Source organism: Falco biarmicus, chromosome W, assembly GCF_023638135.1.
Source record: "Falco biarmicus isolate bFalBia1 chromosome W, bFalBia1.pri, whole genome shotgun sequence".
In the NCBI taxonomy this organism is placed as follows: Eukaryota; Metazoa; Chordata; class Aves; order Falconiformes; family Falconidae; genus Falco; species Falco biarmicus.
The window spans coordinates 5025846-5041064 of record NC_079310.1 but is presented as its reverse complement, the minus strand read 5'-3'; the positions used below and the strand labels follow the sequence as shown (position 1 = coordinate 5041064).

At 41.5% G+C, this 15219-nt stretch overlaps 1 protein-coding gene across 1 annotated transcript; it reads right to left on the bottom strand.

Moving 5' to 3' along the window:
• Positions 1-2942: 2942 nt before the first annotated feature.
• LOC130142149 (serine/threonine-protein kinase Nek3-like) lies at positions 2943-6883 on the bottom strand. The gene is made up of 6 exons (XM_056323630.1): positions 6650-6883; positions 5729-5822; positions 5419-5516; positions 4343-4426; positions 3219-3286; positions 2943-3099 (listed from the first exon to the last, which is right to left on the bottom strand). The coding sequence occupies exons 1-6, from the start codon at positions 6764-6766 to the stop codon at positions 3006-3008; spliced, it is 555 nt and encodes a 184-aa protein (XP_056179605.1). The 5' UTR covers positions 6767-6883; the 3' UTR covers positions 2943-3005.
• Between the last annotated feature and the right edge of the window lie 8336 nt (positions 6884-15219).

The window sequence follows — 15219 nt, the reverse complement described above, 5'->3', positions numbered from 1 at the left end:
AAAGTGAAGGTGAAAAGTTCACAGCAAGGGAGACTGCTAAGCCTTCATCCCCAACGACCCCCACAACCACCAGCAAGGAGATAGAGCGCAAGCGCAAATGGGAGGAAACTTATGTTAATGACTTCTTGGTAGACTAATTATCCTAACCCAACCTATTCTCGGGCATCTGTTGAATATGTATGAATGTATACTTTAAATCACACATGCACAAAGAAGTCAGGGCAGCAGGTGCTTTTTGAATTATCCACCCTGATGCCCGCCAGTGAATTAAACATACCTGCTTTATAATCTATCCTGAGTTACAAAGTTTAATTCCACACGTCAATTTGGCAATCCAGATGGGACGCCTCTTTGCCTGATTGCATAGTTGGTTGAGGGGGACGGTCCTAGGCGTGCCCTGGGGGATTCTTGGAGGAACTTCCCTGCTCCTCCGGCTGCTGCAGGGGTAGACAAGGACCATCAGCAAGCAGCAAGCAGCGGATAAGGTATGTGAATTTAAAATACCTGCAGGGGGGCAGGGGAAGAACCTGTAAGCCTTGTGGAGATGTCCCACGTGAGGTGAGGAGTAATAACGCTCACCAAGACCCTGTAAGACGTGAGGAGGTATCCCACGCAGGGTGAGGAAGCAACATTGCTCGCCCCTTGGTTTTGTTGGGCCCAACAGAAAAAGAACCACGCGGGGTGAGGGAGCACCCAAGATCCTGTAAGTTGTGGTGGAATAGTAACTTGTGCACTCCTTGCTGGGATAGCTGGAGTGCTGTGTGGGATAGCTCTAAGTGTTCGGTACTGTGTGTATTTTAACATCAGTGAGAATGTGTCTTAATATCATAAATCCAAAACCAAACTGAACAGTGAAAGCGCTTTTGTGTGAGAGTGTGTGATAGCGTGATTGAGATGTGCAATTAAGCACAAAGTGATTGTGGAGTTCTGATCCGTGATTCTGTTCTCCTGCGAGGGAAACAGCCAGAGACGAACGAAGCGAGAGGTCGTTGTCTAGTGTTATAAATGCAATCTGTCTTTCTTGTTGTTTAATGTATGGTAGGGAATCAAACAGGAATTTAAGACTTAAATACCAGACACAGAACATGGACTTAGATGCTTAGGGTGTGGAAAGGTTTTATATAGCTGCTCCTATGCTTGTTATCTGCCTGTTGTCACACTCCCCCTTAACCCCATCGGGATCAGACTGATATTATAACTTTACTCTGTGGGTGAGAATCACTGTTACCTGATTTATGGGACATTCCCAAGGATTAGTGAAATAAGCAAGTGTTAGGGACTGTTTTTGTGGAAATTATAAGAAGGAAGTCTAGAATATAAGTCTAATAATGGGTGCCAAATCAAGTAAAGAGTGTCCGGAAGCCAGCCCTTTGGGTTGCATATTAAAACACTGGAAAAAGACAGGGGTAGAGCATGGAGGCTCAATGAGTAAAAGGATATTGATAAAATACTGTAATCAGTGGTGGCCCCTCTATAAATTAGAGGATGAAGTGGCTGATAAATGGTACTTTAAACTATAATACCCTTTTTGCAATTAGCATTATTTTTAAGGAGGGAGTGAAAATGCGAAGGGTATTCATATGCCAACCTATTCTTTACTCTCCGTAATCACCCAGAGTACCAGAAAGTTTGTGGCATGAAACCCCACAGGACCCCATGGTGTTAGCATTAGAAAAGGAAAACCTAAAAGGAAGAAAAGGTAAATTGAAGAGGCGTTGTTCCTCATGTAGTATCGGACAGAGATGTACGAACCCAGACAAGACTCAAAAGGCACAGAATAAAAGTTTACCTGAATATGAGAGGCCACCCCCTGTAACAGCACGGGAAAGCCAGGAAACCTCCGGGGAGTCAGACTCTGATAGTGCCCCTGAAATGCCTGTGGCTTCCCGTACTCGGGCCAGGAAAGAGTTAAAACCTGAATCTAAACCCATCCAGGCACTGGAAGTGGTTGGGAGGTGGTTGGGAGGTGCTGTAATAAGGGTACCCTTTACCTCGCTGGATTTAGAGTCCTGGGAAAAAAAGGCAAGGGGCTATAGAACGGATCCTGTAGGGGTGGCAAAACATTTCCAGTACTTAGTCAGACAACATAACCCTGATTGGAAGGATATTCAATTAATGTTACATCATGTAACTGAAACCGAGAAACAATTGATACTGAAGAAGGCCCACGAGCTGGCTGAGGAACAACTTAAAGGGTCAGGGGAAGATACAAAAGATCATTTTCCCCTACAAGACCCCAGCTGGGATCCCAATAGAGCTGCACAGACGCAACTATTGGAACAATATCGAGATTGGGTAGCACAAGGAATATAGAGAGCTATCCCCAAAATAATAAAATGGTCAACATTATACATAACTAGACAGGGGCCAAACAAATCTCCATCAGAGTTCTTGGAAAAACTTCGGGACACGATGAGGCGAAAAATTCTTTTAGATCCTGAATCAGAGGTGGTAATTCAGCAGTTAAGTCTTGCTTTTTATAGGCCAATTGGCCAGAGACATATGGAAAAAACTACAGAAACTGGGCATGCCCGAGGGGCAAAACTTAGAAAAACTTCTCAACGAGGCTTGGAAAGTATTTAATAATAGGGAAAAGGAAGAAAAGAAAAAAAAGACTGTAAAGCCATGGAGAAGGAAGGAAGAAGGGAGAGGAGAACTTTGATAGCAGCCTTACAAGGGGGGTCCTGACAAGAGAGAAAACAGTGATGACCCTGGAAGGTGGAGACTCTTGGAGACCCCCGTTGGGGATGAATCAGTGTGCATGGTGTAAACAAACAGGACACTGGAAGAGGGATTGTCCTCAAAGGAGACAAGGAGGCAGGAAAATCATGAACACCCCTAGAACCCAGGCCCCTGTGGCAGGAGACTGTGATGATTGACGGAAACCTGAGGAATCTACCCTGGCGGATCCACTGGTTATATTAAAGCTAGGGAAACAAAACCAGAATGAGTCAACAATAAAAAGACATACATTAGTCAGGCATTATTTGTGACCACTGAAAACACTAATACCTTTTGTTGTTGTATGGCATATTTTCCCATATTTCTGGAGGTACATAATAAGGAGTTCCCACATATGTGCAAGCATATGACACCGGACTATTGAAATGACAAAGAAGAAATGCCAGATGAAAAGTAATTATTTAACAACTCTGTACTATTTATCAGTGGTAAAATAAAACTTTACACCACTGAGATCAGTGGAGATATCCACATACTGTGCAAGAAGGCATGCAGATCCAAAATCTCCTAATTTGACTTTTCCATTTTGAGTGAGGAAGATGCTCTGCATTTCAAGAGCATAGATTAACACAGTTAAACATTATTCTAGGAAACATTTCTGCAGTTTGTATATACAGAAAACAGTGACTATCTGTTGCAGAATGGCTGTGTGATCACGGCCATGACTCCCTTAAAGATCTTTGTGAAACAAAGTTAGCGTAAGTTAGCTGGAGCAGGCCTTGCAGCTATGCTGAGGCATGCTGATAAGGAAGCTGAGAAAAACACTGACCTTGTGCCTAATGTTGTAAATAACTTTGAGGAATTCACGTAGACAAGAGAGGAAAAAAAAATATGTAGCTAGCTATCCGCAGAAACCGCAAGTAGGAGGACGTATGAAAATGTAACCCTTTAGAGCTTAGCCAATCAGCAGATGACTAGTAGGCATAATTAACTGGAACTGTATATAAGACATAATCGCGCTGTAATAAATCGAAGCTTGCTTTATCACTCATATTGAGTCGGCTGCTTGCTTTCCCTCGCTCGTCGCAACTATCACTTCTGATATTTTATCCTTATATTTCCTTTTCCTTGCTTCTCCTAACATTTCCACCAAAAGAAAAAAAAAAAAAAAGTTAAGAACTATGTTTAAAGGGAAATAGAAAGGTTATATGGGCCTAAAGCTCCAGCATCAGGAACAGAGAAGAATCAGAGTTTAGAAATGCCTTATCTCTATGCTGTACTCGAATCACTAAGGTCACACTTTCTTCTGAATGTGTCTCTTTCTGCTAGGAAAGAGTAACAAAGAAAAAGTGAGAGGCAAGTTATTTACAAACTGCATATTTCATACACATTTTCTACATCTATTATTGATTTAAATTATATGCAGTCTGTCACAAGCAATTGGTGCAGTGTGGACATGAAGGGTACAGGTATACTTAGACGATGTTTACACCCACAATATTATGTCATCCCATACACTCCACAATTTCATTTACTTAATATTCTTAAGCCTAAATGAAAAACACAGCATGCAGCAGTAACAGGAAATTGTGAAAGAGGGATTTGAACTTTTGCATGCAGAAGAGAGTTTATTAATGGCAACAAAACTTGCTCTGTTCACCTTGGATTTGATATCCCTGTGCAACACACTTTTATCATGAATGTGCTTCACACCCAGGCACATCTGCACAAACCAATGAAGGATCTGAAAAGAGTAAGAGTTATAACAGCTCAATGCTGCATATAATGAATGCTTTACTAATAGATAAAAAACCATTAAGAAAAAAAAGCATGTTCAGAATACTTGGCAGTTAAAAGTAACTGTAGCATAATGGCCCCCAGTTAGCATGAAAGACTGAATTCTTCAAGATAAAGTATATTTTAACATGCCAGAAGAAATGTTTACTACCTGTGTCTAGAAAACTAATAATACATAAAAATAATGAAGCTAGGGAGTCACTACATGGCACTTTACCTGACGGTCATTTTATAAGCAAGTGAATTACAATTTTATAGTAAATTAGCAAATTAAAAAAATCCACACTGAGATAACATACTGTTTCTAAAAGGAAATGTATTCTTTTTAAAAGTACAAAATAAAGTTCTTGGAGATGTTTGGCCAACCTAAATATTATATTAGGGGAGGATACTGGTCTTTTCATTTTGATTAAGATGATGCTTCTAACTGTGGCAGGAAGCAGTTTTCAATCACTACAATGCCACTTTGGACCTTCTCCTAAGTAATATTATATCCTATCTGATAAAAGGAGTTAATGCCTGCTGAATGGTTCAAACATTTAACTGATACATAAAATGCAAGTATTTAGTCTCCTGGCTAGTTTCATTTATCTTACCAGAATGCTTTATTTACTTTCCATTTGCAGTACCTCTTCCCATGCTTGAAATTATGGCTGAAGTTTGTGTTAAATCCTTACTTAATTGCATAAATTTATGCATGCAAACCCAACTCTGTTTTTTCACACTGCCTGCACAATTCTCAGATATAGACAGCAATTTGTCTTTTATTCCTTTCAGTCCAGCTGTTCTGCTGGAAATTATCAAATCAAAAATGTTTCTATAAGTGTCCTTGTTTCATTTAAGGTGTTTGTATATCTATAATTTGTGTTATGCAATGCAGCATGCTTCAGTTTACATGAAAAAGGATTCCTAGGTCCTTGGTTCAAAACAATGTCTTACCTTTTCTTCAGGGAACAAATTTCCTCTTTGGTGTTTTATCTTTTGCATTAGAACTCCATCATCACAATATTCCATCACTATATACAGATGTCCACCAGCTAAATTTTAGGTAATTTAAGAATAATTAGTATTTTCGTTAGCGGAGTAAGTATGTTATTTTTACTATAAAGCTCCGACTACATGCTATGTATTAAATATTACAATAAACATGTACTTTGTTTATAATGTATTATAAACAACAATAAAAGTAATCTTGATCTCTTGAGAGTATGCAACTATAAACAAAGGTATTTTAAGTTTTTATATTTACCTTCAAATGATTCTTTATAGGCAATGATATTTGGATGTTTCATTTTAGCCAAAAGGACTGCTTCCTTCCTAGAGTTCTCTACATCAGATGAAGACTGAAAATGTAAGTATGCTCATATAAATGTCACACTAACAAATTTTCATACATAGATGATGCACCTCACTTTCCAAAAGGAAAGCATTTTTAAGAATTATTCTTCAGTTATTTTAATAAGACATTCATAAACTTGAAAACCCCATCATTTTTTAATCTATGGTTTATTACTAGCTGAAGACTTCTTCATTTTGGGGGAGGTGTGTGGGGTTTTGTTTCTTATTAATTTGAGAGGATATTTTGCTACTTTATTTAGTTACTTTTTATGTTTTGAAAATGCAGAACTATGTAACAAAGCAGCACAAAGACTTTGGAACAGATGACAGTCTATACTTCATGAACTCAGTATAAAGCCAAGTGCTCAGGTATTAACTGAGCTTCAGCCTCAATAAAGCCAGTGCCTCTCATTTTGTGATTATTTTTTTTTTGCTTAGCTAAGTGCAGAGAAGGTAACCTGAATAACTGATTACCAGCAATAATATGAGGCTAATTTCCTCATTAGGTGTTGCAGATGATGTCTATCCAGTGAAATCAATGGGAATGCAGCCAAGGGCATCAGCAGAACAGGGGTTTCATTCTAAGTGTCTTCCTATGTGCTACACTTCCCAAAATGTAGCCACATGCTTTCTGAAACAGATCAGATTTTGCTACCTTACTTATTATCAACATTGATTCAGACATAGTTACATAGTAGCCATACCATACACCTGTCTAATACACAAAACTCTAAGCAAAAATGTTCAGCATTTCAAAAATAGATCCAGAATTATATTGGTTTGTTTTTTGTTTTTAAAGTGGTGGATGATGTGATGTATGTGTCACACTTACCATGGGAAGTCTTATTTCCTTCATTGCATACTTCTGGTCACTGATTCTATGATGAACTAGGAGAGCTCGGCCAAAGGATCCCTCTCCTAGTATTTTCAACACTTTGTATTCTTCCATTCTTTACAAGCCTAGGTCCAACACACTTCTCTTCAAACACTCGCTTTCACAGGATGGTCTTCTAAACTTTATCATGACCTTGATTCATTCTTTTGAAATTTGTTGTTAATATAATCTGCATGAGGAAAAAAAACCCCAGCAAAATAATGAGTGATAAATGTGGGTACCTACAACCGTTCAGCATTACCACAAATACGATTCATAGAATCATAGAATGGTTTGGGTTGGAAGGAACCTGAAAGACCATCTAGTTCCAACCCCCCTGCCATGGGCAGGGACACCTTCCACTAGCCCAGGTTGCTCAAAGCCCCATCCAGCCTGGCCTTGAACACTGCCAGGGATGGGGCATCCACAGCTTCTCTGGGCAACCTGTGCCAGTGCCTCACCACCCTCACAGGAAAGATAATGTCTAGTCTAAATCTACACTCTTTCAGTTTAAAACCATTACCTCTTGTCCTATCACTGTAGGCCCTACTAAAAAGTTTGTCCCCATCTTTCTTATAGGCCCTCTTTAAATTCTGAAAGGCCACTTGTAAGGTCTCTCCAGAGCCTTCTCTTCTCCAGGCTGAACAACTCCAACTCTCAGCCTGTCTTCATAGGAGAGGTGCTCCAGCCCTCTGATCATCTTCGTGGCCCTCCTCTGCACTCACTGCAACAGGTCCACGTCTTTCTTATGCTGGGGGCTCCAGAGCTGAACACAGTAGTCCAGGTGGGGTCTCACAAAAGCCAAGCAGAGGTGGAGAACCACCTCCTTCAACCTGCTGGCCACGCTTCTTTTGATGCAGCCCAAGATTCAGTTGGCTTTCTGGGCTGCAAGCACACATCATTGGGCTATGCTGAGCTTTTCAGCCACTAGCACCCCCAAGTCCTTCTCCTCAGGGCTGCTTTCAATCCATTCTCAGCCTAGCCTGTGTTGATACTGGAGGTTTCCCTGACCCACATGCAGGACCTTGCACTTGGCCTTGTTGAACTTCATGAGGTTCACACAGGCCCACCTCTTAAGCCTGTAAAGGTCCCTCTGGATGGCATCCTTTCTGTCCAGCATGTTGACTGCACCACACAGCTTAGCATCATCAGCAAACTTGTTGAGGGTGAACTTGATCCCATTGTCCATGTCACTGACAAAGATGTTGAAGAGCACCGGTCCCAATACAGACCCCTGAGGAACACCACTCACCACCAGTCTCCACTTGGACATCAAGCCATTGACCACAACTCTTTGACGTGTCCATCCAGCCAATTCTTCATCCATTGAGTGGTCTACCCCTCAAATCCACACCTCTCCAGTTTAGAGACAAGGATGCCATGCAGGACAGTGTCAAAAGCTTTGCACATGTCCAGGTAGATGACATCAGTTGCTCTTCCCTCCCTTGTCAGTCCTGTAACCCCATCATAGAAGGCCACCAAATTTGTCAGGCACAATTTTCCCTTAGTGAAGCCATGTTGGCTGTCACCAATCACTTCCTTATTTTCCATGTGCCTTAGCCAGGAGGATCTGCTCCATGATCTTGTGGGCCCAGAGGTGAGACTGACTTCCCTGTAGCTTCCTGGGTCTTTCTTTTTTCCCTTTTTAAAAATGGGGATTACATGTCCCCTTTTCCAGACTAGACTGCCACGACTTCTCAAACATGATGGAAGGCTTAGCCACTTCATCCACCTGTTCCCTCAGGACCTACAGATGTATCTATCTCATCAGGTCCCATGGACTTGTGCACCTTCAGGTTCCTTAGACAGTCTTGAACCTGATCATCTCCTACAGTGGGCAGTTCTTCGTTCTCCCAGTTCCTGCCTTTACCTTCTGCGATTTGGGCAGTATGGCTGGAGCACTTGCCAGTGAAGACTGAGGCAAAAACGTAATTGAGTACCCCAGCCTTCTCCATGTCCTGGGTAACCAGGTCTCCTGTTTCCTTCCAGAAAGGGCCCATGTTTTCCCTAGTTTTCCTTTTATTACTAATGTATCTACAGAAGCTTTTCTTGTTGCCCCTGATGTCCCCGGCCAGTTGTAATTCTATTAGGGCTTTAGTCTTCCTAACCACTGCTACTGTGATTTTGCTGAAAATGAGGCCTTCAGAAAGTTCAACTTGAAGTATCATACAGCGTATCTCTGCATTTTTAAATTTTGAATGCTAATGTTATCGATTTGTTAATAAGTTAAGATTGATTGACTTTGATTGATTAATTGATTTTATAAAATCATTTTATAAAATTGAAATATAGAAGGATAAGAAATATTTTAATGAAACTTATAGTTGCACAGTAAAAGCTGCTATGAGATCTTCTGTACACCCTGTACCAAGGCCAGAAGAAGGGGCTAGAACCATTGTTAAAACTTAGGTAATAAATTTAGGGTTTGAAAGGTTTCTTTGTATTTGACCAGTCTTCTGTATGTAGAAAGTGTATTGAGATGTCAGAATATGAGATTAATGGAAACTGGGGAGAGTCGACTGGAACAGCTTGTAGTTACCTGCCAAGAAACCGTGAACTTTAGTAAAAGGTAATTCCGGCAGGGGGAGATCGCGACCACCGACTCATATACCACCTACCCAAATCGTACCCCAGACCCATTTCTGGACCTTTCTAACCTTTACTGCGCAGAATCGGATATGGGAGGAGAATATGTTAATGATTTACGGGAAATATTATGATTACACATGAATATTTAATGAATATGTATGAATAAGTTTTATATATGGTGTCTGATTTTGAGACCTGGTGTGCGTTGATCGTGAGAGGACTCGCTCACGCACCCGGCCGTTAATAAAGAAGTGTCTGCTTATCTACATCACATTGGTGTCGATAAGTTCTTCATTCCGAGATTCCAGTAACACTAAAGCTCTACGAAAATTTAAATTCTAGACCTACAACTCAGCATCTTCTTTTTGCTACCTTCACTTCTGCAAGTGGTTTCATAATGCTAAACAAAACTCACAGGCAAATAATATAAACAATAAGCTTCAAGCTTCCAGTGACAATTCTCACCTAAAACAGCACAAGAAGGATCAAACCGGAAAAAGTTACCAGTGTTTATGTGCAAAAACCTCAAGGACTGGCTGAAAGAATAGGGATACAGGCAGGAATAGGAATATAATATTTCAGTTGGAAGGGACCTGCAACTGATAGAAAGCTTAGAAATAACTAGATTAATAGGATATGGAAAACTTAGAATAATTAAAATTCTCATTATATGTATAAAGAGGAGCTTCACAGTGTGACTTTGCAAATTAGGCAAGGAGCTTCAGAGTACAACTTTGCAAATTAGGCCCGGTCCTGGGGCCCTTTGTACTAATAAGGTGGACCTGGGATGCTCTGTGTGCCAAAAAGAAGACACCGGTATGCGAACATCTGTGCCTTTAGATAGGAAAACTGGATCTATCCTGTTTTATGGTTTGGAAGAAACTCAAGACACGACTGAGTCTGCGTGAAAAGTGAAGGTGAAAAGTTCACAGCAAGGGAGACTGCTAAGCCTTCATCCCCAACGACCCCCACAACCACCAGCAAGGAGATAGAGCGCAAGCGCAAATGGGAGGAAACTTATGTTAATGACTTCTTGGTAGACTAATTATCCTAACCCAACCTATTCTCGGGCATCTGTTGAATATGTATGAATGTATACTTTAAATCACACATGCACAAAGAAGTCAGGGCAGCAGGTGCTTTTTGAATTATCCACCCTGATGCCCGCCAGTGAATTAAACATACCTGCTTTATAATCTATCCTGAGTTACAAAGTTTAATTCCACACGTCAATTTGGCAATCCAGATGGGACGCCTCTTTGCCTGATTGCATAGTTGGTTGAGGGGGACGGTCCTAGGCGTGCCCTGGGGGATTCTTGGAGGAACTTCCCTGCTCCTCCGGCTGCTGCAGGGGTAGACAAGGACCATCAGCAAGCAGCAAGCAGCGGATAAGGTATGTGAATTTAAAATACCTGCAGGGGGGCAGGGGAAGAACCTGTAAGCCTTGTGGAGATGTCCCACGTGAGGTGAGGAGTAATAACGCTCACCAAGACCCTGTAAGACGTGAGGAGGTATCCCACGCAGGGTGAGGAAGCAACATTGCTCGCCCCTTGGTTTTGTTGGGCCCAACAGAAAAAGAACCACGCGGGGTGAGGGAGCACCCAAGATCCTGTAAGTTGTGGTGGAATAGTAACTTGTGCACTCCTTGCTGGGATAGCTGGAGTGCTGTGTGGGATAGCTCTAAGTGTTCGGTACTGTGTGTATTTTAACATCAGTGAGAATGTGTCTTAATATCATAAATCCAAAACCAAACTGAACAGTGAAAGCGCTTTTGTGTGAGAGTGTGTGATAGCGTGATTGAGATGTGCAATTAAGCACAAAGTGATTGTGGAGTTCTGATCCGTGATTCTGTTCTCCTGCGAGGGAAACAGCCAGAGACGAACGAAGCGAGAGGTCGTTGTCTAGTGTTATAAATGCAATCTGTCTTTCTTGTTGTTTAATGTATGGTAGGGAATCAAACAGGAATTTAAGACTTAAATACCAGACACAGAACATGGACTTAGATGCTTAGGGTGTGGAAAGGTTTTATATAGCTGCTCCTATGCTTGTTATCTGCCTGTTGTCACACTCCCCCTTAACCCCATCGGGATCAGACTGATATTATAACTTTACTCTGTGGGTGAGAATCACTGTTACCTGATTTATGGGACATTCCCAAGGATTAGTGAAATAAGCAAGTGTTAGGGACTGTTTTTGTGGAAATTATAAGAAGGAAGTCTAGAATATAAGTCTAATAATGGGTGCCAAATCAAGTAAAGAGTGTCCGGAAGCCAGCCCTTTGGGTTGCATATTAAAACACTGGAAAAAGACAGGGGTAGAGCATGGAGGCTCAATGAGTAAAAGGATATTGATAAAATACTGTAATCAGTGGTGGCCCCTCTATAAATTAGAGGATGAAGTGGCTGATAAATGGTACTTTAAACTATAATACCCTTTTTGCAATTAGCATTATTTTTAAGGAGGGAGTGAAAATGCGAAGGGTATTCATATGCCAACCTATTCTTTACTCTCCGTAATCACCCAGAGTACCAGAAAGTTTGTGGCATGAAACCCCACAGGACCCCATGGTGTTAGCATTAGAAAAGGAAAACCTAAAAGGAAGAAAAGGTAAATTGAAGAGGCGTTGTTCCTCATGTAGTATCGGACAGAGATGTACGAACCCAGACAAGACTCAAAAGGCACAGAATAAAAGTTTACCTGAATATGAGAGGCCACCCCCTGTAACAGCACGGGAAAGCCAGGAAACCTCCGGGGAGTCAGACTCTGATAGTGCCCCTGAAATGCCTGTGGCTTCCCGTACTCGGGCCAGGAAAGAGTTAAAACCTGAATCTAAACCCATCCAGGCACTGGAAGTGGTTGGGAGGTGGTTGGGAGGTGCTGTAATAAGGGTACCCTTTACCTCGCTGGATTTAGAGTCCTGGGAAAAAAAGGCAAGGGGCTATAGAACGGATCCTGTAGGGGTGGCAAAACATTTCCAGTACTTAGTCAGACAACATAACCCTGATTGGAAGGATATTCAATTAATGTTACATCATGTAACTGAAACCGAGAAACAATTGATACTGAAGAAGGCCCACGAGCTGGCTGAGGAACAACTTAAAGGGTCAGGGGAAGATACAAAAGATCATTTTCCCCTACAAGACCCCAGCTGGGATCCCAATAGAGCTGCACAGACGCAACTATTGGAACAATATCGAGATTGGGTAGCACAAGGAATATAGAGAGCTATCCCCAAAATAATAAAATGGTCAACATTATACATAACTAGACAGGGGCCAAACAAATCTCCATCAGAGTTCTTGGAAAAACTTCGGGACACGATGAGGCGAAAAATTCTTTTAGATCCTGAATCAGAGGTGGTAATTCAGCAGTTAAGTCTTGCTTTTTATAGGCCAATTGGCCAGAGACATATGGAAAAAACTACAGAAACTGGGCATGCCCGAGGGGCAAAACTTAGAAAAACTTCTCAACGAGGCTTGGAAAGTATTTAATAATAGGGAAAAGGAAGAAAAGAAAAAAAAGACTGTAAAGCCATGGAGAAGGAAGGAAGAAGGGAGAGGAGAACTTTGATAGCAGCCTTACAAGGGGGGTCCTGACAAGAGAGAAAACAGTGATGACCCTGGAAGGTGGAGACTCTTGGAGACCCCCGTTGGGGATGAATCAGTGTGCATGGTGTAAACAAACAGGACACTGGAAGAGGGATTGTCCTCAAAGGAGACAAGGAGGCAGGAAAATCATGAACACCCCTAGAACCCAGGCCCCTGTGGCAGGAGACTGTGATGATTGACGGAAACCTGAGGAATCTACCCTGGCGGATCCACTGGTTATATTAAAGCTAGGGAAACAACAATGGGGGTTAGAATTTTTAGTGGATACTGGGGCGACGTTTTCGGTCTTAAACCAGGCTTTAACACCTATTGATAATGGTTTTGTGATGGTAAAGGGAGCTACCGGTCAAAATGAAAAGGCATATTTCCTCCAGCCCCTGAAATTCAAATTAGGTAAACAATTAGGAATACACAAATTCCTCTATATGCCAAATTCACCAAAGCCCTTATTGGGATGAGATTTATTGGAAAAACTGGGAGCAGAAATAAAATTTGTAAAGGAAGGAATAGAATTTAAGGTAGGGAATGACCAGCTAACTGAGCTTTTAAGTTTAGCTTTGATAAGTCCCTCTGAAAAGAGAGAATTACCAAAGGAGATTCAGGACCAAGTATTTCCAGGGGTATGGGCCACTGAAATACCTGGCAAAGCAAGAACAGTTTTACCAATAACAGTCAAAATGAAACCAGGAACCAGACTGGTAAGGGTGAAACAATATCCCTTGAGGATGGAAGGCAGAAAAGGAATTTGCCCGATCATAGAACAATTTTTAAGGTATGGACTGCTGGCGGAGTGTGAATCTGAATATAGCACTCCTATATTACCAGTGAAAAAGACAGATGGAAAATACAGGATAGTCCAGGATCTTAGGGCCATTAACAAAATAACTGAGGATTTATACCCTGTGGTGGCCAACTTGTATACTTTGTTAACCAAATTAAAACACGAATTGGCCTGGTTTACCAGCTTGGACTTAAAGGATGCTTTTTTCTGCCTACCCTTGAGCCCAGAAAGCCAGTTGTTATTTGCCTTGGAGTGGGAAAATCCAGATTCTGGGAGGAAAACGCAGCTAATGGACTGTACTTCCACAAGGTTTGAAGAATAGCCCCACTCTTTTTGGCAACCAGCTAGCAAAGGATCTAGAGCAATGGGAATCACCATCTGGAAATGAAACTGTGTTGCAATATGTGGATGACCTTCTCATAGCCACTGAAACAAAAGAACAGAATATAACATGGACAGTGAGTTTACTGAACTTTCTTGGACTAAGCGGTTATTGAGTCTCTCCGCAGAAAGCTCAAATAGCCTAACAGAAGGTGACTTATCTAGGATATGAAATCACAGCTGGTGAATGGACCATGGGAAAAGCAAGGAAAGAAGCCATCTGCCAGACTCACAAGCCACAAACGGTTAAGGAACTTAGAACCTTCTTGGGAATGACAGGTTGGTGTCATTTGTGGATCTACAGCTGTTGCAGATTATTTTAAGATTTTACTGAATCTTTCTATATTTTGTGTTTATGCAACAGTTAGTTATAAGAGCCTTTTGATTTTAAGGAGTTAACCTCCATGTTAGACTTATGTTAGCACTTATTAACCAATGACGTATGAATCACTGTGCTGCTTGTTATTCGAGACTGTTACTTGAAGTCCCTATGCTATAGATCATCATACCCTTATAAGGTCCTTATTCTCTAGACCATAACCAGAGCACCCTGGTTCTATTGTGTATAGGATGAGTTATTGGACAGCTTGGCAAGGCCGATATCCAGCCGTCCAACTTGGCAACAAAACTTACTTTTAAGGTGTCCTGAAGTGAACTACCTTCATTATAATACTAAAAATCACGCCCACAGGTCAAGAAGACCCTTGCCCAGGTGAAGACCCTTCCCCTGCACAAGCGTAGTAACAGAAAAGGATGACACAGCAAATATTACAATTATATGCAAATTGCTAACCAATTATTTTAACTGGGAGTGTACGACCTTGTAATTTTGTGTATAAATGTAACAGTAAAATCTACACAGGTGTGCTTGATTTGTGGAGATGTCACCGAGCACCCAGCGCTGCAATAAAGGAGTGCCTGCTGCTTAACACTGCATTGGTGTTAAGAGGTTTGATTCCCGATTTCGGTGACACAACTACAGACTCTTGATAAGACCGCTTTATGAACTTATTAAAACAAACTCAAGGGATCTCACTTGGAATGGAGAAGCCGAGCAGGCTTTCCACAATTTAAAACGAGAACTCATGCAGGCACCTGCCTTAGGGTTACCAGACCCTACAAAACCCTTTTGGCTGTTCTCCCATGAAAAGCAGGGCATTGCATTGGGA